Genomic DNA, 25,975 nt, shown 5'->3' on the forward strand with positions numbered 1-25,975 from the left:
CGGCCCAAGGCTTTTTGGGGCCCTGAGCAGATTTTCATTGGGCCCCAAAACCAAGATGCTTCATCGTGTTAAGCTACTGTGTGTGTAGCATAGCTGCTAGCATTAGCATTGCTTGTAATTAGCTTACATCATACCAGTGTTTTTATAACTGCTGATTTTAACTTTACAGGAGAAACAAACTAAATGAATTTTATTTTGAAAAGCAGAGCGTTATTGAGTTTAACTATTTCAAACCAAAAGCAGCTGATAAATTTACTGTAAACAAGTTAAAAGTTTACTAACTTATATTTCACCAAAACAGAAAACAGATATTCAAAAACACAGTTCTTTAATGTGCTGGTCTTGTTAGCATTTTTAGCTCATGATAATATCTCTTATTGTTTCTCGCAGCTTTGTGTTATTTTATCTGCTGGTTTTGCTCGGCAGCCATCTTGTTTTGTCTGGACTGCTGTGAGATTCTTCTCAGAATATTTTAATGTGAGATAATCAGATGTTTGTCCTGTGAAATCTGAGTCCGGTTCGTTTTACCCGCCGCTGCCTTTTCCTCTGCTCCTCTGTAAACCTCTCCGCCTCGTTAGTCCTCCCGTAATCTCAGGAGGCGTTCAGGGGCCGTTGATTAGCAGCGGAGGGTCTTAACCTCCACTAAACACTGGTTAAGGCACTAAGCAGTGACAGCGCCTCACCTCGCCTAATCCCGGCCTTTTGCCGGTAATCCGGCTGTAATTATGGCTGATCGCTGCGGCGCGCTCACCTGCAGCGAAGCCACTGAAACAGGAGGAGGAGGAAGGCGTGCGTCATCCACCTGAACACTCATCAGCGTGTGATCAGAGTGGGATCTGCGTTAAAATCTGATACCATGGAGCAGGAATCATGAGTCAAGTGTTTGTTCGCCCACTCAGGCAGGAGAAAACGGCTTTGGAGAAAACGGAGGAACAGGAAGTGATGACGGGAGAAATTCACTTCCTCCAAACTGTTCCAAGCAGCTGCTGCGTCAAACTAAACATTTAGTTTATTTACACTTTACCTGAATAAAATCATCATTCATGTGTTTCCAAAAGATAAAATCTGTAAGGCCTCGGCCACAGGGTGAGTTTTTACTCACATTTATTAACAAATAATAACCTAAACTGTAGTTTAACCTGATTAATCTGATATTCATATCAATGTGATCAGATGGGAGAGTTGTCCAGCTCTGTAGCTTTAAATTATGAAATTAGAAACTAGGTTCAGCTACAGAACAAATTTAACATTTTACTCAAGAAAAATTACAAATACTGAAATCTAAACTTACAATAAAAACAGTAAAAATGTTTGATAAAAAGTCTAAAGTTACGATCAAAACATCAGTTTTTTACAATAATGTCATCAGAAAGACAAAAATATAAACTTATGTAAAGTTTAATGTTTTAAAGGCTGAAAGGAAGAAAGTAAGTCAGATAAAATGATTTTTATGAATTAATGTTAAGCACCTAAAACACTTTTCCAAATCAGTACAACATAAAACTTATTAAACTGGTTATTGGTCTGTTTCACCCATTTGTCCTTAAAATGTTTCAGTTCTTCATTCAGTGGCGATAGATTATCCAGTCATACTTCATAATAATGCCAACAATAGTTAATCTCACACCACACTATTCAGACACTCTGCGCTGATGAACACTCACTCACCTCTGGATGCTAAACTCTTGAAACTGAGAGTAAAACTGACATCCTGACCTATTTTCTGATCAGAGTAGCTCATGGTTGTGACGGATCTGCGTTCCTACCATCACAAACATCACTAATGATTCTTAAATATGAACTAAACTTCCACACGTCTGATCCTGATGTGCATCCTCTTTCCAATAGGAGAACTTCACAAATGTCGGTAAAATGTTAAAGTGAATCAGACTTCATGTTGACATCCAGTTTTTACCTGAATATCACACCTGAACTGTATTTACTTTAGAAAACGTCACATTTCAAACCCGACTGTGAACCTCCGTTATGAAGCATCTGACAACACGAGCAGCTGGTGAAGGATTTCCCCTGCACTCTGATCTATAGGCGCCGGGGTGAACCCGAGTGCTGCCTGGCTACTAATCACGCTGCATAATTTATGCTGACCTCATAACTAATGCAGGAGGCTGATAGGAGGCGCTGCTGCGCCCGTATATTGTTTCCATGGTGATCCATATTCATTACTGGACGCTGATGGAGCGGCGCGCCGGCTCCTCGGGGGCAGTTCATGTTTCTGAGCGCAGACATGTTGTCAAACCAAATGTTTCTGAACTGAATCTCATTCCTCAAAGCTTCAGCAGCCGGTTCAGGAAATACTGGGATAATCAGGATCCTCTGGTTCTGGTTGATTCAAACCTGCTAATGGCTTCTGGTGAGATTGGTAGGAATTTAAGATATCAGGTTTTCTTGATTTATGTTACATTTTGTATTTTAATAAAGTAGAAAACAAACATTTGTGCTCAGATTCCCTGGTTCCCAACAGGCTTTGACCCGATTCAGTGGACAAATCTTCATCATGTGGGATCAGATTAGAGACATCAGCTGTTCGTCGTCTTAAAGGTCGATGTCAGGTTTCCATGGTTAGCGTCAGCTAACTGTTAGCTAAAATGTTAACTGTTCTAGCTTAAGGCTCTAGTAAACATCAGTTACACTAGTGCTAAGGCGCTGTATCAACATAGCATGTAGCAGTTAATGCTAACACACTTAGCTTCAACCGTGTTGATACAGTATAGTACGTCGCCCTCAAGTGGGCCAAGTTTGTAATTACACATCTACATTATAATTTAATGTGACATCCTTGGTTGTTGTTATATGTTCATGTTATTTTCCTCACTCTGTTTTATTTTGTTCCTGTTTGTTTCTTGGTTTAACTGAAGTTACTGATGGAAAAAATGGAGAGGACAGGAAACAGAACTGCTGCGTCTTCACCCCCTTCAAAATAAAAGCATGAATATAAACACCTGGCTACTTGAAGATTTCCTAACAGTTAATAATAAAAACTTCAAACTTTATTCAAGAGAAACTTTACAGAAAAATAAAGTAAATTAGCGCTTTACAAAAGAAAAAGCTAAGTGCGCTAAGCGTTAGCAAAAGTGCTAAAGTGCTATGCTAAAAATTAGCTCCACTATTAGTGGATTAGTGGATTGAATTCTGCTGTGTACTGACTGGTCAAAGTTGGTTAGTTAGTTAGTTGTAACCGCTCCAGTTCATTCTGAGCTTTAACTGAACCTTGGCAGCAGTGACCCAGCTGTTGACAGTTAACGTCTTAGTAAGAACAGAACTAATATTTCATATTTTAGGTATATTGCATATTCTGGGTTATTGATGCAGGTTTTTTCTGTGGTTTCTCACTGATATGTTGCTGGTTTTATAGTAGTATGTAAAAGCTTGACCTTTAACCTGTAGGAGCAGTCCCTCGCTCAGAGAAGCTAACCGACTCCTTCAGTCTGAACAGATTCAAATATAAACGTTGAGCTAAAATCAGCTGCAGTCAGGAAATCGTCGACACGTTTCTGGTTTCACACTTAAAACTCATTAAAGTCTAATTTCTAAGTTTATTCCACTGAAGTGACGAGTCTCCTGAGTATTTTCTGTAAACCAATGATGCGTCTTAAAGGAGACAGAGAGGTGACCTTTGCTGAGCAGACGATGATTTTCGTTCTGATGTTTCTGTAGAAAACATCCATTTCCTGTTTGTGTCTGCTGGACCCCGCGCTGCCCTGCGGTCGTGTTTACGTCCCGGCGAGCAGCTGCTGAGTCTCCATCTATAAATCATGGTGCAGCCGAACGGCTGAGGCTGCCAATAGTCTGCTGGCTGTTGCTAACGGTGACGGATGAGTGTGTAGCGGCGCGCGGCGTGGCGAGGCAAGGCGGCGAGCCTCCGAGGCTTTTCCTGTTAACGTCTAACTGCTTCGCTACAGCAGCTGTCTGAAACCGCCGCTGATGGATGGACCAGCTTCCTGTTGGAGCTTTTATTCTGAAAGGCATTCAGTAACTCAGAAACGAGATGAAACAGGAAGGTGTTAGTGGCGCCGCCCTCTAGTGTCGACATGTTTTCTTCATGCTGCTGCTGAGTCTAATGGCTGAACTTCCTGTTCCTCTGCACCCAACTGGATTTACACTTTGTCGCTTCAGGAAACGTTGATGGAAATGACGAAATAACTTCCTGAAAAGATTTCAGTCGTTTAAGGTCGGGGCATCCACTGGTGGCTCTGAGCCTTACCAGAGGCACCAGGTGGTGGCTTGGTGTGATTCTGTCTTCAATCCAGTGACCAACTGGTTGTTCTGGTTTACTGTTCAGATGTCCCGCAGAACCAGTTCAGACAGGAAGCTGGTTTCTTCCTGCAGGAAGCTTCCGTTTCTCTGATTCATGGCCTTCCTGCCGATCCGCCGCTCCAGGAGCCAGCGGCGGAAAACAAAGACAGAAGAAGAAGAAGAACGGAGGAGGAGTGGATCACAACCGATCCGTTACGGATGAAGTGACAGGTCAGGAAGTCTGCTACCTGCATGATGAAGAGGAGGGCGGCGTGACGAAGAGCCGGCTGAATGGAAGGAGACACGAGGAGCGATGGAGGAAACGTTCACGAGGAAGAGGAGGCAGGAGGAAGACTGATGGAGGAGAGGAGCAGAAACAAGAGGAAGGAGCAGGAAGAGAAAAACAGCAAGAAAAATATAAACCAAGAGCAGAGAGACAGTAGATGATGAGGAGGAAGAGGAGGGCGAGTTAACTGGAGGAAGAGTTGATTTGATGCTGGAGGGAACAAACTGGAAAAATCCGTTCAGATTTATTTTTTCTGACTTTATTTCTTAATTTTTTTTCTCACACCAAGTTTTACAAGTTGCTTTCATCTGAGTTTGTTCTGCAGAATCCTGGTTTGGTTTCATGGCGCCGTGATGCAGTCGATGATGTCATCACCAGATTCAGAAACCTCTTAAAGTGCTTCTTCCTGATTGGCTGAAAGAGTCGGGCTGCAGAATGAAACTGGGAGTTCATCAGTTTGAACTTTATCATCTTACTTCTAAACATTCATGTAATCATTCAGTTCATTCTGGTGACTTGAATCGTTCAGTTCATTCTGGTGATATGAATCGTTCAGTTCATTCTGGTGATATGAATCGTTCAGTTCATTCTGGTGATATGAATCGTTCAGTTCATTCTGGTGACTTGAATCGTTCAGTTCATTCTGGTGATATGAATCGTTCAGTTCATTCTGGTGATATGAATCGTTCAGTTCATTCTGGTGATATGAGTCGTTCAGTTCATTCTGGTGATATGAATCGTTCAGTTCATTCTGGTGATTTGAATCGTTCAGTTCATTCTGGTGATATGAATCGTTCAGTTCATTCTGGTGATTTGAGTCGTTCAGTTCATTCTGGTGATATGAATCGTTCAGTTCATTCTGGTGATTTGAGTCGTTCAGTTCATTCTGGTGATTTGAGTCGTTCAGTTCATTCTGGTGATTTGAGTCGTTCAGTTCATTCTGGTGATTTGAATCGTTCAGTTCATTCTGGTGACTTGAATCGTTCAGTTCATTCTGGTGATATGAATCGTTCAGTTCATTCTGGTGATTTGAGTCGTTCAGTTCATTCTGGTGATATGAATCGTTCAGTTCATTCTGGTGATTTGAGTCGTTCAGTTCATTCTGGTGATTTGAGTCGTTCAGTTCATTCTGGTGATTTGAGTCGTTCAGTTCATTCTGGTGATTTGAGTCGTTCAGTTCATTCTGGTGATTTGAATCGTTCAGTTCATTCTGGTGATTTGAGTCGTTCAGTTCATTCTGGTGATTTGAATCGTTCAGTTCATTCTGGTGATTTGAATCGTTCAGTTCATTCTGGTGATTTGAATCGTTCAGTTCATTCTGGTGATTTGAATCGTTCAGTTCATTCTGGTGATATGAATCGTTCAGTTCATTCTGGTGATTTGAATCGTTCAGTTCATTCTGGTGATTTGAATCGTTCAGTTCATTCTGGTGATTTGAATCGTTCAGTTCATTCTGGTGATTTGAGTCGTTCAGTTCATTCTGGTGATTTGAATCGTTCAGTTCATTCTGGTGATTTGAGTCGTTCAGTTCATTCTGGTGATTTGAATCGTTCAGTTCATTCTGGTGATTTGAATCGTTCAGTTCATTCTGGTGATTTGAATCGTTCAGTTCATTCTGGTGATTTGAATCGTTCAGTTCATTCTGGTGATTTGAATCGTTCAGTTCATTCTGGTGATTTGAATCGTTCAGTTCTTTCTTTGTGAATAAAAATCCCTGTAAAACCAGAAGTCGTTCCGTTAAAAGCAGCCGACTGATTGAGTTTTTCTTCGTTAAACGTCGGCTAATAAACCGACCCAAACTCTGAACCGCACGTCGTAAAGCCAGTTACCGTGGAAACCCCTGATCAATCTGTTCAGATGTGAAGAACGACTGTCAGGATGCAAACTGGAACTCCAGTCTGACACCAGTAAACCTCCCATTACCAGTTAAATGGCGCCTCTGCTGCTTTTAAGACGTGCAGCATAAAAAGCAGCTGCAGCTCCGTAAATCTGGGCTTTACTCACCAAACCTGAGATTCACCGACAGATTGATGCTGCGGCCCGATTCCTGAGTCTGAGGAGGATCCGGATCCGTTTGCTCTGCAGAAACAAACATCTGGAGGTTTCCCACTTGATTCCTTGTTCCTTCGGTTCCATAAGCGGCAAAGTTTCTGTTTGGCTTTAGTTTATTGGAATCTGTGAGGATTTTCTGAGACATTCGGTTGGCAGAGAGGAGACTCAGCTTCTGCTGCTGACGGGGATGTGTGTGTGTGTGTGTGTGTGCGTGTGTGTGTGTGTGTGTTATGGTGGTGTGTGTGTGTGTGTGTGTGTGTTATGGCGGTGTGTGTGTGTTATGGCGGTGTGTGTGTGTTATGGCGGTGTGTGTGTGTGTTATGGCGGTGTGTGTGTGTGTTATGGCGGTGTGTGTGTGTGTTATGGCGGTGTGTGTGTGTTATGGCGGTGTGTGTGTGTGTTATGGCGGTGTGTGTGTGTGTGTGTTATGGCGGTGTGTGTGTGTGTTATGGCGGTGTGTGTGTGTTATGGCGGTGTGTGTGTGTTATGGCGGTGTGTGTGTGTGTTATGGCGGTGTGTGTGTGTGTGTGTTATGGCGGTGTGTGTGTGTGTTATGGCGGTGTGTGTGTGTTATGGCGGTGTGTGTGTGTGTGTTATGGCGGTGTGTGTGTGTGTGTTATGGCGGTGTGTGTGTGTTATGGCGGTGTGTGTGTGTGTGTTATGGCGGTGTGTGTGTGTTATGGCGGTGTGTGTGTGTGTTATGGTGGTGTGTGTGTGTGTGTTATGGCGGTGTGTGTGTGTTATGGCGGTGTGTGTGTGTGTTATGGCGGTGTGTGTGTGTTATGGCGGTGTGTGTGTGTTATGGCGGTGTGTGTGTGTGTTATGGCGGTGTGTGTGTGTTATGGCGGTGTGTGTGTGTGTGTGTTATGGCGGTGTGTGTGTGTTATGGCGGTGTGTGTGTGTGTGTGTTATGGCGGTGTGTGTGTGTTATGGCGGTGTGTGTGTGTGTTATGGCGGTGTGTGTGTGTGTTATGGCGGTGTGTGTGTGTGTGTTATGGCGGTGTGTGTGTGTTATGGCGGTGTGTGTGTGTTATGGCGGTGTGTGTGTGTTATGGCGGTGTGTGTGTGTTATGGCGGTGTGTGTGTGTTATGGCGGTGTGTGTGTGTTATGGCGGTGTGTGTGTGTGTGTTATGGCGGTGTGTGTGTGTGTGTTATGGCGGTGTGTGTGTGTTATGGCGGTGTGTGTGTGTTATGGCGGTGTGTGTGTGTTATGGTGGTGTGTGTGTGTGTGTTATGGCGGTGTGTGTGTGTTATGGCGGTGTGTGTGTGTTATGGCGGTGTGTGTGTGTGTGTGTTATGGCGGTGTGTGTGTGTTATGGCGGTGTGTGTGTGTTATGGCGGTGTGTGTGTGTGTGTTATGGCGGTGTGTGTGTGTGTGTTATGGCGGTGTGTGTGTGTTATGGCGGTGTGTGTGTGTGTGTTATGGCGGTGTGTGTGTGTTATGGCGGTGTGTGTGTGTGTTATGGCGGTGTGTGTGTGTGTTATGGCGGTGTGTGTGTGTGTGTTATGGCGGTGTGTGTGTGTGTGTTATGGCGGTGTGTGTGTGTGTGTTATGGCGGTGTGTGTGTGTGTGTTATGGCGGTGTGTGTGTGTTATGGCGGTGTGTGTGTGTGTTATGGCGGTGTGTGTGTGTGTTATGGCGGTGTGTGTGTGTTATGGCGGTGTGTGTGTGTTATGGCGGTGTGTGTGTGTTATGGCGGTGTGTGTGTGTTATGGCGGTGTGTGTGTGTTATGGCGGTGTGTGTGTGTTATGGCGGTGTGTGTGTGTTATGGCGGTGTGTGTGTGTTATGGCGGTGTGTGTGTGTTATGGCGGTGTGTGTGTGTTATGGTGGTGTGTGTGTGTTATGGCGGTGTGTGTGTGTTATGGCGGTGTGTGTGTGTGTTATGGCGGTGTGTGTGTGTTATGGCGGTGTGTGTGTGTGTGTTATGGCGGTGTGTGTGTGTTATGGCGGTGTGTGTGTGTGTTATGGCGGTGTGTGTGTGTGTTATGGCGGTGTGTGTGTGTGTGTTATGGCGGTGTGTGTGTGTGTGTTATGGCGGTGTGTGTGTGTTATGGCGGTGTGTGTGTGTGTGTTATGGCGGTGTGTGTGTGTTATGGCGGTGTGTGTGTGTGTTATGGCGGTGTGTGTGTGTGTTATGGCGGTGTGTGTGTGTGTGTTATGGCGGTGTGTGTGTGTGTGTTATGGCGGTGTGTGTGTGTGTGTTATGGCGGTGTGTGTGTGTTATGGCGGTGTGTGTGTGTGTTATGGCGGTGTGTGTGTGTTATGGCGGTGTGTGTGTGTTATGGCGGTGTGTGTGTGTTATGGCGGTGTGTGTGTGTTATGGTGGTGTGTGTGTGTTATGGCGGTGTGTGTGTGTTATGGCGGTGTGTGTGTGTGTTATGGTGGTGTGTGTGTGTTATGGCGGTGTGTGTGTGTTATGGCGGTGTGTGTGTGTGTTATGGCGGTGTGTGTGTGTTATGGCGGTGTGTGTGTGTGTTATGGCGGTGTGTGTGTGTGTTATGGCGGTGTGTGTGTGTTATGGCGGTGTGTGTGTGTGTTATGGCGGTGTGTGTGTGTGTTATGGCGGTGTGTGTGTGTTATGGCGGTGTGTGTGTGGCTGCCAATCCTCCGTAACGGCGCCACACACTCATCAGGACAAACAGAACCAGGAGGACGAGGAGGAAAGGAAGATTTCTAACTGTGACCTCCTGACCCCTGGCTCATTAGCATACAAACCGCTTTCCCCGACTGCTGATTGGTCCGACTCCGAGGCCAGGATGTGAAGCAGGAAGTCAGTTTGTGTTTATGTGCACGGACCATTTCCAATCAACTCAGGTGATTCTGCTCCCTCTGTGTGTGTGTCTATCAGCAGAACACACACACATTACGCCTCTCCTCCTCCAGCTCATTATTCCTGCAGATTTCTGCTCAGCTGATCAAACAGAAACTTGATCGTCTTCCTGAAGTTTCTGTTCAAATTTAAAGTGTCAAAAATGTAAAAACTTCAGCATTTAGAGGAAACAGACGCTCCTGCCAGAAAGCTGCTTTATTATCATAAAATCACATCAGTCGTCATGGTTACATTAATTTTTCTGCGATCTTTAAACAAACTTTGAAATTTGAGTTTGGAGCCTGTGGTAAGGCTCCGACCCACCAGTAGATGGCAGCGTTCGCTATGGCAGAACTTCTTCAGTTCCTTAGCTTCCGTCTCCCGTTTAACGCGTTAACTCTTCGGAAAAGCCGAAAATCACCTCAAACAATTGGAAAAACTTTTCTGGGAAATTTAGGAAGTTAATTCTTATTTTTGCTGTTTCCATTAACCATTTCTGATGTAATAATTCAAATTGTGAATAAAAAAGTTTTATGGTTTATTGAGGAGTAAAGAAACGCCTCGTCTGCTATAAAAATGGCTTCATTTGGATAATTTTCCACTGGATTCAGTTTAGGACATTTATTTTCTCATAAATGAATGAATCAGTTAAAATCTACGTGTGCATTTACTCAGGTCATCCTTCAGCGGGCACTCTTTGGTCTGTTATCATTAAACTGGAATGGGTCAGATCCTGCTCCAGAACGGCTTTATGGTGCCGGTGGCGTTCCCCAAGGCTCTGCTCCCAGACCACTTCTGTTCAGTGTCTACACGGTCACTTTGCTCAGATTGTTATTCTCTATCCTGATGACACTTTGCCTTTCTGTCACCACATGACCATGGCTCTTCACAGTCGCAGACTGAGTGTATGAGTGAATGAAATGGTCAGGATTTCTTTATTTACTACAGAAAATATTGAAACAACCAATTCTGGTTGCAAAAATGTCAAGGAGGTTCAGGACTGAGTTAGACTCATCCATCAACTGATCCATCTGGTTATTGATCCATCTGGTTATTGATCCATCTGGTTATTGATCCATTATTCCGTCCTTACCGTCCGTCTCACTAACAGTAAGGTTCAGCCAGCCTTACTGTTTCAGCAGGAGTTTTTATATTTCACTCACTTTAGTGGCTTTTATTCCTGCTGAACAGTTCGGTTTCCGTTTGATCCAATAAAAGCTTCTAACTGATTTAATTAGATAATCTTCACATCAGAACCTTGAAAGGCTCCGTCAGTTTTTCGTTCTGTCAGCTTTTTGTCAGTTTTAGTTCCTGGCGGGTCTGCAGGAAGCAGGTTTGTCTTGATTAGTCTTCGTCCCTCTGAGACAAACCGTCTTCCTCTCATCTCGGTCCCAGGCCGAACTCGCCTGAAATCCTTGGATTTACCCATAATCCTTTATTCCACAGAGCGTTCGCCCTCTGCTTTGACCCCCCGCGGTGCAGCTGAGGAGCTTTAGTTCTGGAAAAATCAGAACCCTGCTGGAATATTGTTCTGCCTGAGGCGCAGCAATAAGAGCTTCATTTAGATGATATGAAGTCGCCGACCGGCGGCCATGTTGTTGATTATAACCTGCAGACTGGAGCGCTGAGGAGTCTGGGTCAGGGTCCGGGCCAGGGTCCAGGTCCATAGGTCCGGTTCAGCATTTGCTACATCAGAACTTATTTACTTAATGTGTTTCCGTCTCTGCTTTAGTGGACTAATATTTTTTGGGAAAGTCCAGAACCGCCTCAAACAATTGTAAAACTTTTTAGTGAAATTCCTTGAAGTCAAGTTTTGCCGTTTCTAATTCGATACTCAAAAAGCATCAAAGCAAAACTAAACTAAACTGCTGGAGGTTTTGGCCTGAAGGCAGAAGATGCTTGGAAACGTGTTGGTTTTAAGGAGCTAATCTGAACATCAGCTGGTTCAGAAGTTAAAGTGTTGAGGTTAAAGGTACCACAGAAGAAGAACAGTGGTGAAGTGGTTTCGTCCTCAGGCCTCCTGAGTTTCTGTGTTTGTGTGTTTTCAGCGGGTGCTGGGAACAAACTGGGCTGGGCGTTCGGTTTGGGTCTGGAGCGTCTGGCCATGATCCTCTACAGCATCCCGGATATCCGGCTGTTCTGGAGTCGGGACGAACGATTCCTGAAACAGTTCAGGGTGGACGACATCCAGACGCCCATCTGCTTCCAGGTACGGACACAAAGCGGCCGGCAGCCTCCAGACGGTCCTGCCGAACCTTTCCTCTGGGCATTGGACTGAGATGGAGGCTGCTTATGTCAGCGCTGTTCAGGTCTTAATGTTCCCTGGATAAAAACAGGTTTCATGCAGCATTGATTTGTTTTCTGATAAAACTTCTTTAGATTTCTGACTTCTTCCTCACCGTCTTTATCTGATCACCGTCGTTAAACTGAGACAGGAGAGGCTGTGAAGTTCCTGTTCACCAATCAGAGACGGTTTCCGTAACAAACTGACCGTCCTCTAAGGATCTTAATATTAATATTTTATCACTGTTTAGCTGCACATTTATCTCCTGCAGACATTTGGAGGAGTTTTTATGTTGCATTGTCTGACTGATCTGCTGAATCTCTTGGTTGTTGATCAAACACCAGCTAAACATGATGTTTCGTCTCTGAAGGAGAAATGTTGATCAGTACAAAAACACCAGATCAGGTGAAAACACATCCATCAGTAGAGGCTTCCAGTTTGGACCAGACGGACCCCAACGCTGCTAGACCGATCCAAACCACCAACCTGCTAACTACCAAACCACCAACCTGCTAACTACCAAACCACCAACCTGCTAACTACCAAACCACCAACCTGCTAACTACAGATCATTTCTGTAACTAACCCTCCTCCAATAGCTCATAAACAAAAGCTTTCTTTTCCTAACCAGCCTTTGAACCAACATGCAAACTGAAACTATCCCACCAACCAATCACCTCGTTCCCAGTTACAAACCATAAAGAATGGATAAATCCATTCTTTATGTGATTTTAATTAAATATTAAAGTTTTGCTTGGTTATCTAAACATACACATCCAAAACATTAAATCCTAAACCCAGTAACCATAAACTAATAAACCAGTTAACTAGTCCTACATGTCAGTTTAGCTAACAACCAGTGCTAAGCTAACTGTTGCTAATAGCTTATCAACTCAACCAGAAGATCAGTCCACTTCCTGCTGATGTAACCAATGAGCAAAACTTTCAGTTTTTCATCCAGTCATGTTGAGTTTCATCCTTCACAACAAACCAACCAAAGCAGCGAGACGGAAAGACCTGAGAGACGATTGGTCAGGAACATTTCACACTGGTTGCTAGGACAACACAGAGAAAGAAAGGCTGGGTATTTAACTAGCCTACCAACCAGTAATCAACCAGTCAACCAACCAGTAACTGACCACTAGCTGACAAGTTAACCAACCAGTAACCAGTCAGTTAACCAGCCTGTGGTCCAGTCAGTCCAGATGTTTCCTGGTTTCCTTTAGTTTTCTTCTGTTTTCTCTCTTCCTGACTTCATGTTTAAAACATCTGAACAGTGGGGGGGCAGTCAGCCGACCGTCTCTCTCTCACTCACACACACACACACACACACACACACACACACACACACTATAACACAGCAGCAGCAGAGGGTTCACTCTGCGGTTAGTCCGTCCTGCTAAAGGTGCTTTTGTCGACTCGTCTTCACTAATGAGGAACATTTCAAGTGACTGTTGGAGGGCAGAGAGGAGAGAGGGGGGTCTGGGGAGGAGCGGGGGGAGATCAGGAGGAAGAGGAGGGATGAAGGTGGGACAGAGGAAGCAGAAAACATCCAGCAGCTCTGAATCATCATCTGATCTCTGCATCGAAACAAACCGATGAGGTGATGAGGTCAGAGGTCAGAAGACGAGCCGCGCTGTCCACTTCCTGTCCCCCCGGCTTCATTAATGACCCGGTTCCTCCAGAGGGACAGGACCGCGGCTCATCTGCTGCCCGGGTCAGAACCGCCCTGAGTAATGAGTGGCGAGCGCCAAACGGCACGCAGGAAACCGCTGGACACACACACACACACACACACACACACACACACACACACACAGGTTCCTCCTGCTGTCTCTGATTCTCCTCAGTTCTGCGTTTCCTTTCTGTTTTTATACATTCAGGATTAATTGATGCAACCAGAGATTTGATGACTCAGCAGATCCTAATGAATGGATCCACTGCAGAAACGCTGACTGTGCAGAAAACTGCCCAAACTCCTGCAGCCAGAAAACCTAAAAACCTTTGAAGGTTTTTACCCTCTGAGTGAAAGAGGTGATAGAAGCTGAACCTGGATATGAATTATTATTCTGCAGAAACTGGGACCAGTTTGATGTTTCTGCTAAAACCAGCAATAAGATCCAAAACAAACACGAGTTTTACTGAAACAAAGTTTATATAATAAAATTCAAATCATTTCTGAGGGAAAAATAAAATCCAAGAACACAGAGCTGCTTTTATTCAAACAGATATTAAAATGTACTTTATTGGACGATGGGGAAATGTTCCAGCTTTAAGCACAATCAACTTTAGGAAGAATTTAGATCAGATTTGGCAAAATTAACAGAAACTAAAATAAATCATTAAATTGTGAGAAAATGTTTAAAAACTTTTTAGCAACAATGATTATAATCCTACTATCATTACTGTCTGTTACTATAGTGATCAAAAATACTAATAATATTAAAATAGCAATAAGAAGAATAATTGTTTAAAGAAACAATAATAGTATCAAATTGTCATATTTACAGAAAATGTGAGCTAAAAAGAAATATGACTAATATTTAAAAAACCTGTGTCTTTAAATTTGTTCCTGGTGTCAAAATGTGACTTTGTTCTTTTTTTGTTTGGATAAATAAATTAAAACATGATAAAGTTGCAGGGCTGGGCTAATATTTTTATTTCAATTTTTTAAACAAGCCAAAATGTATAAAATAGTTTGTTGAATCTGAGTTTTACTTTTTTTTAAATAAATATTTAATAAAATTATTTCCAATATTTTATTGGTTCACAATAAAAGGAATATTTTTAGGGCAGATTATTAAGAACTGAGCTGGAGGCTGGCTGTTGGTTCTGTTGATGAGAACCGAACAGAACCAGAACCAAATAACAAAAACGTTCTGATTGGTCCAGAACCGGAAAGGAAGTGATGTCGCTGTTTGTGTCTCCAGCCTTTCAGTAAATACCCGCCGTTCCACAACGACATTTCCTTCTGGCTGCCGGACGCTGCCGACCGCTTCACGGAGAACGACTTCTACGATCTGGTTCGCTCGGTGGGCGGAGACCTGGTGGAGAAAGTTACTCTGGTGGACGACTTCACTCACCCCAGGTAGGACAGCTGGCGGGGCGGGTTCCCTCTGCGCCGAGGTTCCCTCTGCGCCGAGGTTCCCTCAGCGCCGAGGTTCCCTCAGCCTCTAAGTTCCCTCAGCGCTGAGGTTCCCTCAGCCTCTAGGTTCCCTCAGCCTCTAGGTTCCCTCAGCCTCTAGGTTCCCTCAGCCTCTAGGTTCCCTCAGCCACTAGGTTCCCTCAGCCTCTAGGTTCCCTCAGCGCCGAGGTTCCCTCAGCCTCTAGGTTCCCTCAGCCTCTAGGTTCCCTCAGCCTCTAGGTTCCCTCAGCCTCTAGGTTCCCTCAGCCACTAGGTTCCCTCAGCCTCTAGGTTCCCTCAGCGCCGAGGTTCCCTCAGCCTCTAGGTTCCCTCAGCCTCTAGGTTCCCTCAGCCTCTAGGTTCCCTCAGCCTCTAGGTTCCCTCAGCCTCTAGGTTCCCTCAGCCACTAGGTTCCCTCAGCCTCTAGGTTCCCTCAGCGCCGAGGTTCCCTCAGCCTCTAGGTTCCCTCAGCCTCTAGGTTCCCTCAGCCACTAGGTTCCCTCAGCCACTAGGTTCCCTCAGCCTCTAGGTTCCCTCAGCGCCGAGGTTCCCTCAGCCTCTAGGTTCCCTCAGCCTCTAGGTTCCCTCAGCCACTAGGTTCCCTCAGCCTCTAGGTTCCCTCAGCGCCGAGGTTCCCTCAGCCTCTAGGTTCCCTCAGCCTCTAGGTTCCCTCAGCCTCTAGGTTCCCTCAGCCTCTAGGTTCCCTCAGCCACTAGGTTCCCTCAGCCTCTAGGTTCCCTCAGCGCCGAGGTTCCCTCAGCCTCTAGGTTCCCTCAGCCTCTAGGTTCCCTCAGCCTCTAGGTTCCCTCAGCCTCTAGGTTCCCTCAGCCTCTAGGTTCCCTCAGCCACTAGGTTCCCTCAGCCTCTAGGTTCCCTCAGCGCCGAGGTTCCCTCAGCCTCTAGGTTCCCTCAGCCTCTAGGTTCCCTCAGCCACTAGGTTCCCTCAGCCACTAGGTTCCCTCAGCCTCTAGGTTCCCTCAGCGCCGAGGTTCCCTCAGCCTCTAGGTTCCCTCAGCGCCGAGGTTCCCTCAGCCTCTAGGTTCCCTCAGCCACTAGGTTCCCTCAGCCTCTAGGTTCCCTCAGCCACTAGGTTCCCTCAGCCTCTAGGTTCCCTCAGCCTCTAGGTTCCCTCAGCCTCTAGGTTCCCTCAGCCACTAGGTTCCCTCAGCCTCTAGGTTCCCTCAGCCTCTAGGGTCCCTCAGCCTCTAGGTTCCCTCAGCCTCTAGGTTCCCTCAGCCTCTAGGTTCCCTCAGCCTCTAGGTTCCCTCTAGGTTCCCTCAGCCTCTAGGTTCCCTCTGCGCCGAGGTTCTAATTTTAATGAGAATTTTGGCATGATCAGTCCACCATACATTTCTTTTATTTTATACACAATTTTTTTAAAGTGACAGTACATAAAAAAAGAAGCAAGAAATGACACAAATTAAATGAAATAATAAAACTATGAATTGAAAATGTTAAATTAATGGTGTTGAAAATGATGAATATGAATTTATGGAAATCAAATAATTTGTCAAAGTTTTTATTTGTAAATGCAACATTTGCCACATAATATAATTTAATAATATAATAATAATAATTATTATTAATAATAATAATAATAATATTTATTTGTTCTATGATGTTTTGATTTGTAGAGGAAAAGCTTTTATTTTGACAGATTAATAGCCAATCAGCTGTTTCTGTTAGAGGAAAAAAAAGACATTTTTGTTTCTTCGTCTAATTTTCTGGTTCCAACTGTGAGCTTCCTGCCTCTGTCGCCCCCCGCTGACCAAACTGTGCACTGCAGTGTTACTTAGATACTTTTAGTGTTTTTAAACCTGAAGCAACCCGTAAACATCTGGCAACCCGCAAACATCTGGCAACCCGCAAACATCTGGCAACCCGCAAACATCTGGCAACCCGCAAACATCTGGCAACCCGCAAACATCTGGCAACCCGCAAACATCTGGCAACCTGCGTTTATGAGATCCTGTGGTCGTCATAACAACCAAAGCTCATCCCTTCATTCCTTAAACGCCTGCCGGGGTCAGAGGTCAGCTCAGGAAGTGGCTGTGAAGCGGTTAAAAACCGGACTTCCTGCACCGGCTCTGAGGTCCGACCCGAACGTGACGCGGCGAAGTCCAAACATCGAGGATGAGGAACAGGACGAGGATGAAGAGGAGGAAAGGTCACTCTGTCTGCTAATGGCTGATAGCAGAGTCATCACTTTAAATTCACACACACACACACACACACACACACACACACACACACACACACACACACACACACACTCAGCTTGTACAGTTCAAACCTCCCGCTGCTCTAAGTGACACACTCAGCCGTCCTTGGAGCTCCGATCAGAGCTGATGTTGACACCTCGTTTTTTACCAGCTACCTGTGTGTGTGTGTGTGTGTGTGTGTGTGTGTGTGTGTGTGTGTGTGTGTGTGTGTGTGTGTGTGTGTGTGTGTGCGTGTGTGTGTGTGTGTGTGTGTGTAAAGGGCAGCAGTGGGAGGCTGCTGCCTTATGGAAGAGAACTCCTCTTGCACATCATTCACACACACACACACACACACAACTCTGGCCCAGCCTTGCGTTGTGTGAGCAGCGACGGCCGCAGTGCGTAAAAATGTCCGACGCTCTTCATCTTTCATTGTTTTAATGTCTTTTTAAATAGCAGCCTTTATTACACTGTTACACTCACACACACACACACACACACACACACACACACACACACACACACACACACTGTGCTGTGAGTTCGGAGCAGGAAAGTTTCAGATTGATCTTCGGTTGATTTGGAAACATGTTGACCTTCCTGTGAGGATGAGGAGCGGCGCTGCTGCAGCCTTCGTCTCTCTGTGACTCAGACGATTTTAAACAGATAAAACTTTAGAAATGATTGTCTTTTCTTTCATCACTAATGAATTTAAAGGTTTTATTTGATTGATTTTATGAAGGAAATGAGTCTGTTTTCTGTTTTTTTTAGCTTTAGTTTTTTCTTTTTTAAACATGTTCAACAGTAACATCAAGATGTAAATGTTTTAATTCCTGAGGAAGAGGAGCAGAGCGCTGATTGACCTTCATCAGCTCGTGAATCTGCCTGCAGTGATAGATTATCAGTTTCCATCTGCTGTCGTTGCTCTGCATATTACAGTTGAGCAACTCTCGGTGTGCATCCAAAACGCCCCGTTGAGGAATCTGAGGCCGTAAACCAGGACTGGAACCAATCAGCTGTTAATAACTGACAGTATTGATTGTTTCATTACAGCTTTACTGTGAAGGTCTCTGACTGATGAAACCAGGACGGATCTGGACCCAAACTCATTTAGTAACTCATTCAGGAACTGTTCAACTTTAAAAACTACATGCATTAAATTAATTAAGTGAAATAAAATAAAGGACGTTTATATGTGCCATCTTCCTAAATGACAGAGAATATCAGCAGTTATTTAGTTTGCAAACATTCTGGTTCATATCGGAAAGATATAATAAACACAGATTCAGTTTAAATAAAACATAGAAATGTTCACACCAGATATTGCCACTAATGTATTCAGTGATTTTATTATGTGGTGACAGAAATATGCAGTGATGTCATCTGCATAGATGGTAGTAAAATCCATTTTTACCTGAGGATGTGAGCAAAGTAGGTAAAATAAAAAATAATAAATAAAAGTGACTTGAGAATAGAGCCCTCTTACACTGGACTTTTCTAGTAAAATATTCCACTCTGCCCGTTTTTATTTCTTCCTGAAAGAATCCGTTCCACTTGATGGACCGAATATTCCTGCTGCCAAAACTCCACTCCGGGTTTTCCTGGTTACCGACTCACTGCTTCAGGCTCCAACTGCAAACAGCAAAACTGCAAGAGCAGCAGACACAACGGGCTCTTTGCACCTAAGGCGTTGACGTCACATCTCCAGGAGCTAATGCGGCTCACTTTTTTCCGCTTTGAGTTACCATGACTGGTAGAAAAGACTAAGTCGTATTTCAGATGCAAAAAAACAATACTATGAACATTGTTGTCTTCCTAATATAATGGGCTTTTAAGTTTTCGTTAATTTCCAAGCGATCCTGAATTAAGAAGATGGCTTGTAAATATCTGTCGCTACCAGCTAACGCCCACAGCAAAGTTTGCAGCCTTCACTCCGGATCAGCCTAAAACTACCGGGGATACGGATGGTAAATAAAGGAGCCTCCCTGAGTTATTTCCATGGAATCACTTCTATATTCAGCCTGAAAGAGTTTATGGGAACGAGAGAGCAGACCAGAGCGAGACAGCCGAGCGACTGATCCGCCTGTACATCCTGCTGTAAACACCGTCCTATCTGAGCTCTGAACAAGAAACACGCAAAGGTAATAAAACGAAATAACACGGAGACATGAAGCAACACGGTCATATTTTTCTAAAAGCAGCAACTTTGAACCTGAACAGCTGAACCAGATCTCTGACACCAGAGCTGCGCTACTGTCAAGCTATGAGGCTTGTTGAGCTCCGTCAGGCTTCGGAAGTAAAAAGCCCGAACCGGAACCTCCCCGTTAGTCTGTGACACTAACGACAATAAACACACATAATATACTTGAAAATAAGATAAATACATTGTCCGTTAGAATGTTTAGATACTTAAATAGCACATTTTACAAGAACAATGTCCGAGAATATTGCCTACTAGCATAAGCTAACGTTAATGTTAGCCACAAAGTGTAAGTAAAACTCACCTTCGTATCAGTGAATGTATAACGAGGCGAACATCTAAAACCTTTCTCCAGCTTACTTGTTGGGGCTTCGGATCGATGTACAAACCTTGGCCAAGCCCTGAAAGCACCTAATGTAAATGATATTTGTATTGGATCGGAAACAATCGAGCCGCTTTACCCCGAACGCGGAAGCTGAGGTGCAAAGAGCCCACTGGGCTGCAGGCCTGTGCAAAGGGGTCCAACAGAAGGGGAAGTTGATATTTTTCAAAATAAAAGCTTTTCTAAATAAAATACTCCACAAACTGCAGTTAAAATGAGAACCATGACTGATCCTGGCCCAGTTCATCAGTTGCCCTGTTACATAAATACTTAGATAGACAGAAATATTGTTCAGTATTTGGGTAAAATGAAGCTTTATGTTTTATTAATCTCATTAAAAACTTTTAGTTGAGCTCGTCTGGATTCAGCCTGATCATATTTATTCATTGTGATGTGTGTTCCTGCCGGATGAGATGATCACATCAACATCATCTTGATTTCAGGAGATTCACCAACATCGAGACTAATACTGCCGATATGACTGATTACCGATATTTACCGATATCGTACAGATTGCCGATATCAGAAATATGTACAATTGCTTCTATGCTTCTGTTGCACTCCCATAATCCTTTGCTGCTTCACCATGACCAACATAATGAGTTTTACTAATCAGACCGATATACCGATATATCGATAGATTGATACATCGATATATCATGCATCCCTGCTTAATTTAATAATAACATAAATCTAAAGGATTATGAACGTTTTTGTCTCTCTAAGCGCGGCTGAGTTATTTCTGAAGACGAGCAGAGAGAGGAAGACGAGTCTCTCATAAAGCCGCTCATCCTGATGTCTGGCTTCACAAATGGAGTCTGAACTCTGGAGGAGTTTGAACAATAATGTCCATAATGGCTGCAAATTGATCCGAAGCCTCTCCAGCCGCCGGAAACAGGAGCTGTCAGATGGATTCCCTCGCCTCCTGATGTTCTCTCTCTGACTCCATAAACATCTGATTGAGCTGCAAATCAAAGCTGATCCCTACAAATCTGATCAGATTGGAGGGAAGCGAAGGCGAGCTGATTGGATGAGCCGTCAGTCAGGATGACGGACCGCAGTCAGAAACACGGCAGCGCTTCAGAGAGCCGCTCGTCGGAAACACCAGGAACTCATTGATACTGACTGAAGAGGAAATGAAATAAAGTTTTATGACAATAAAGACCTCCAGATATCAACACACCAGCTGGTTTTTCCCCTTTGATAAACTTTATTCACTTGGTTTCAGAGCTACGGAAGCTAATGCTAAAGCGCTAACTTCAACCATGTTGATACCCACCATGTTTTAAATACATAGGGTTCTACAGCACAGTATATCGCCTCCTGCAGGATGAAGCCTGTGATTACACTCCTTCCTGTGCGGTTCAGGAAGTGATTCTTTGGAGCAGACTCGTTTGTTTTGCTAGCTGCTAACTTTGAGGATCGACTCTAGAAGCTAACAGCAGCCACGACAGTAAAACTTTACAAGACAATCTGAAGATTATCAGAATCTTCTAGAAATAAAACTAACCGACGATCAGCTGCCACCCGACGGTCAGCTGCCACCCGACGATCAGCTGCCACCCGACGGTCAGCTGCCACCCGACGATCAGCTGCCACCCGACGGTCAGCTGCCACCCGACGGTCAGCTGCCACCCGACGATCAGCTGCCACCGGACGGTCAGCTGCCACCCGACGGTCAGCTGCCACCGGACGGTCAGCTGCCACCGGACGGTCAGCTGCCACCCGACGGTCAGCTGCCACCGGACGGTCAGCTGCCACCGGACGATCAGCTGCCACCGGACGGTCAGCTGCCACCGGACGGTCAGCTGCCACCGGACGGTCAGCTGCCACCGGACGGTCAGCTGCCACCCGACGATCAGCTGCCACCGGACGGTCAGCTGCCACCGGACCCCATGAATGATTTAACGATTTATCACGGTGTCTGAATGTCCTGAATAATAAATTACTGTTTTCTCTTCCCACAGTCAATCAGTGAAAGATCAATCCTGGCTGGATGCATTAAGCGGTTGGATGCATTAAGCGGTTGGATGCATTAAGCGGTTGGATGCATTAAGCGGTTGGATGCATTCAGCATTTTACATCTTGCTAAAATTGATCATAAAATGAAATAAAATTCTAAAATAAAAAAAATAGAAACCGTTAAAGCGAGAAACTTTGTGTTTCTAAAAAAGTTTTGCATCTCATAATAGCGATATACAAAACTAGTTGTACAGGTAAACTTGTAAATAAATATAAATCTTTAAAGTTTCTGGTTTTAATCAGATTCTGCTCCTGAGTTTATTTCGGTCTCTGGCACTTAACGGCTTCCATATGTTTTATTGGTGCCAGTTTTCCAGTAAATGTTTATTAGCGTTATCAAACCAAAGCTAAACTGTTCTTAATTAAATGAAAGCGCCTTCAGGGCGTTTTCTCTTTATTACAGGACTTTATTTTCTCTGTCCTACAAACATCATCGTGTCGATTCAAAATGTCTCCTTGTGTCTTAGCGTGCGGCCTTAGCTCGTGACATTAGCTCGCGTTTCTCCGCCTTTAGCACATTTAGCAGCGCCTACACAAGTGTGATTAACGGCGCTATGCCCCTCCTATTGATGATCTGTCGTACCATTCAGTCTCTACATAGTTTTAACAAAGACATTTTTTATAAAAGTTACTGCAGCTTTAAATAAACTTCAAACATTCAGGTGTATCCTGGAGGAGGAAGAGGAGCTGTACTCTTCATCCTCCTCCTCACCGTGGTCCGTGGCTCTGTGGCTCCGTGGTCCGTGGCTCTGTGGCTCCGTGGTCCGTGGTTCTGTGGCTCCGTGGCTCTGTGGCTCCGTGGCTCTGTGGCTCCGTGGCTCTGTGGCTCCGTGGTCCGTGGCTCTGTGGCTCCGTGGTCCGTGGCTCCGTGGTCCATGGCTCTGTGGCTCCGTGGTCCGTGGCTCCGTGGCTCCGTGGTCCATGGCTCCGTGGCTCCGTGGTCCGTGGCTCTGTGGCTCCGTGGTCCGTGGCTCTGTGGCTCCGTGGCTCTGTGGCTCCGTGGCTCTGTGGCTCCGTGGTCCGTGGCTCTGTGGCTCCGTGGTCCGTGGCTCTGTGGCTCTGTGGTCCGTGGCTCTGTGGCTCCGTGGTCCATGGCTCTGTGGCTCCGTGGTCCGTGGCTTTGTGGCTCTGTGGCTCCGTGGCTCTGTGGCTCCGTGGTCCGTGGCTCTGTGGCTCCGTGGTCCGTGGCTTTGTGGCTCTGTGGCTCCGTGGTCCGTGGCTCTGTGGCTCTGTGGTCCGTGGCTCCGTGGCTTTGTGGCTCCGTGGTCCGTGGCTCTGTGGCTCTGTGGTCCGTGGCTCTGTGGCTCTGTGGTCCGTGGCTCTGTGGCTCCGTGGTCCGTGGCTCTGTGGCTCCGTGGTCCGTGGCTCCGTGGTCCGTGGCTCTGTGGCTCTGTGGTCCGTGGCTCCGTGGCTTTGTGGCTCCGTGGTCCGTGGCTCTGTGGTCCGTGGCTCTGTGGCTCTGTGGTCCGTGGCTCTGTGGCTCTGTGGTCCGTGGCTCCGTGGTCCGTGGCTCTGTGGCTCCGTGGTCCGTGGCTCTGTGGCTCCGTGGTCCGTGGCTCTGTGGCTCTGTGGTCCGTGGCTCTGTGGCTCTGTGGTCCGTGGCTCTGTGGCTCTGTGGTCCGTGGCTCCGTGGCTTTGTGGCTCCGTGGTCCGTGGCTCTGTGGTCCGTGGCTCTGTGGCTCTGTGGTCCGTGGCTCTGTGGCTCTGTGGTCCGTGGCTCCGTGGTCCGTGGCTCTGTGGCTCTGTGGTCCGTGGTCCGTGGCTCTGTGGCTCTGTGCTCCGTGGCTTTGTGGCTCTGTGGCTCCGTGGCTCTGTGGCACCTTGGCTCCGTGGCGCTATGTTTTCATTTAATCCAGAGAATCTCCTGAACCAGAACCAGAACCCGGTTAAAGCAGAACAGAAATGTTTTCCTACCAGACTCTTCCAGCCTTCTGGGCCGCGGGGCCGGTTCTGTTTGCTCTAATTAAAGTTCTGCTCATATTTGATCAGTGAGGTCTGGATCGACCCGTCTCACCGCGCTGATCATGAGGGATTCTGGGTAAATGTTCGGGACGGTTCTGCAACATTAACCACTGCAAACGTTAAACAGTAAATCTCTGAAATAATCATAAAACCCTGAAACAGCAAACGGTTTGGATTCTGGTTCTGGTTCTGGTTAATGTTCTGGTTCTGGCAGCAGAAGTGACTGCGATCTCTGCAGAGCTCTTACTGCTCATCAACTGGGTCAAAGGTCAAACATTAACCGGGGGTTACCGCTTGGTTCCGGTCCAGAGCAGAAAGCTGAGGTTTTCTGGCATGTTCTGGACGTGAATCCGTCCAGAACAAACCGGTAGAAGCTGCGTTAGCAGTTCGCCAGAGAGAGAGCAGCAGAGCTGTGAGTGTGATGAAGAGAGACAGCAATAAACTGGACTCTATTAGAGCTGCTGTCCACCAATCTGGCAACCCGCATCCCCCCGAGGGCAGTAGCCGCTCCGCTCCGCACCGGGCTGTAAGGAGGTCCGCTTCCTGTTTATTGTTCTGAAACGGTTCTGGTCCGTTTCCATCTTCAGACGCTGGAAAAAATGAGCTCATTTATCTGGGAAGCAGCCATTTCCCCTCAGTCACTGCAGTACATCTTCATCCAGGGTCAGAGGTCAAACAGCAGAAGTTGGTTCCCTCTGATTCCTATAAATCAGCTCCCAGTGTCAGTTCTACATTCCCAGTAACTCCAGTAAACCTCCCAGTTTACAACAATAAAACATAGATCTGCTGTTGTACAAACACTCCCGACCCCTCAGGTTCTGGTTCTGGTTCTGGTTCTGGTTCTACTCTGCTCTGCATCCAGAACCAGAGCCAAACGAGGAGAAGCAGCTTCTATGCACCTCAAATTTGGAACAAACTTCCAGAAAACTGTAAAACAACTGAAACACTGAGAGCCTTTAAATCTCCACTTAAAACCCAGCTGGTTAGAGTTTGATTTGGAACAACTAGGATTTGATCCCGACCCGGGTTCTAGTGTTTGGGAGAAAAGAGGTGCGGGTTTAGACTCCCCCCCCCCCCAGTTGTTTTTTTCCTGCCAATTCGAAGGGCAGAACTTCGACTCGGCAGGAAATTTAATGTTTTTGATTGTTTATTCAATGTTGCATGATTCTGTGTTTTTGTGTTTTATGATGTAAAGCCCTTTGAAATTTCTTGCTGATGAAATGTGCTATGCAAATAAAATTTGAGGGATTGATAGATGGATGCATTAGCACGTTAGCATTAGCTTCTGTTGATTCCTTTGTAGGTGTTTCACTTTAGCTAAGCAAATGTTCATGATTAGCATTTTAGAATTAGTCTACATTAAATACTGTGTTGATGTAGCAGTTTATCATTAGCAGAGCTAATGTTGATGATTAGCATCTAGTATTAGCTTCTGGTAAATCCTGTTATTACACTTTAACAACCTTAGAACCAGTGTTTATGATTAGTGCTTTCATGTTAGCTTGCATTAAATCCTGTCCTTGGTGTAACACGTTAATGGAACTACTAGCATTTAGCACTAGCTTCAGTTAAGTCCTGTGTTGGTTTAGCATTTTAGCTGAACTAATGTTTACAATTAGCATTTTAATGTTAGCCTCCACTAAATACTGTGATAGTGTAGCGCTTTAGCGTCCTTCAGACTAATGTTTATGATTAGCACTTTATTGTTAGCACAGCTAATGTTTTAGTTTAGACACGGTGATGCTGTCAGATCTGGTTCTGGTTCTGGTCAGATGAGTAACTTGTGGGTTAGAGCGGCGCCGGTGTTTAATCAGCGCTGCAGGTTATTGATGCCGCAGCAAAGCGGCTATCAGGAAGCTGATTGGTTGCTAGTGATTTAGAGCCGACTGATTGGATGAAAACAAATGGTTCTGATGACTGATGGGACCCGTCCAGAACCCAGATGGCGCCGTAGATTGTTGATGCAGCTGTTTGTTTCTTTAATCCATGAAGATTCATCTCTATACTAAAACACACACACACACCTACACACACACACACACGCACACTTGCACACACACACCTACAGATATACACATGTTTGTGTTGCTATCTTTGTGGGGACTTTCCATTGACTTCCATTCATATCTACAGCCTAAACCTGACCTTTACCCTTTCCCTAACCCTAACCAACCAAAACTCAATTCATACCTTAGCCCTAACTCTGACCCCTGACCCAAAGACAGGGTTTCCCCTCGTGGGGATCAGGCTCCGGTCCCAAGGAGCGATTGGTCCCCACAATGTAGTATATGTCAGGAACATCGTCCCCACAAGGTATTACAAACAAACGCACACACACACATGCACATCTACACACACACACCGGTTGATTTCTCTTACATGTGAGGACTTATTT

The 25,975-nt window shown here is 45.5% G+C and overlaps 1 protein-coding gene across 6 annotated transcripts in view; it reads left to right on the forward strand.

Annotated features, from left to right (window-relative positions):
- The window catches only part of fars2 (phenylalanyl-tRNA synthetase 2, mitochondrial), an 80,120-nt gene that overhangs the window by 42,824 nt on the left and 11,321 nt on the right, over nt 1-25,975 (forward strand). For all 6 annotated transcript variants that reach the window (XM_088012887.1, XM_088012881.1, XM_088012884.1 and 3 more), the window contains 2 exons: nt 11,454-11,614; nt 14,620-14,777. In XM_088012887.1, coding sequence (XP_087869013.1) covers nt 11,454-11,614; nt 14,620-14,777 — 319 coding nt within the window. The remainder of the gene's footprint in view (nt 1-11,453; nt 11,615-14,619; nt 14,778-25,975) is intronic.

Source organism: Poecilia mexicana, unplaced genomic scaffold (genome assembly GCF_051168715.1).
Source record: "Poecilia mexicana isolate PSO_F unplaced genomic scaffold, ASM5116871v1 scaffold_15, whole genome shotgun sequence".
NCBI classification, from domain to species: Eukaryota; Metazoa; Chordata; class Actinopteri; order Cyprinodontiformes; family Poeciliidae; genus Poecilia; species Poecilia mexicana.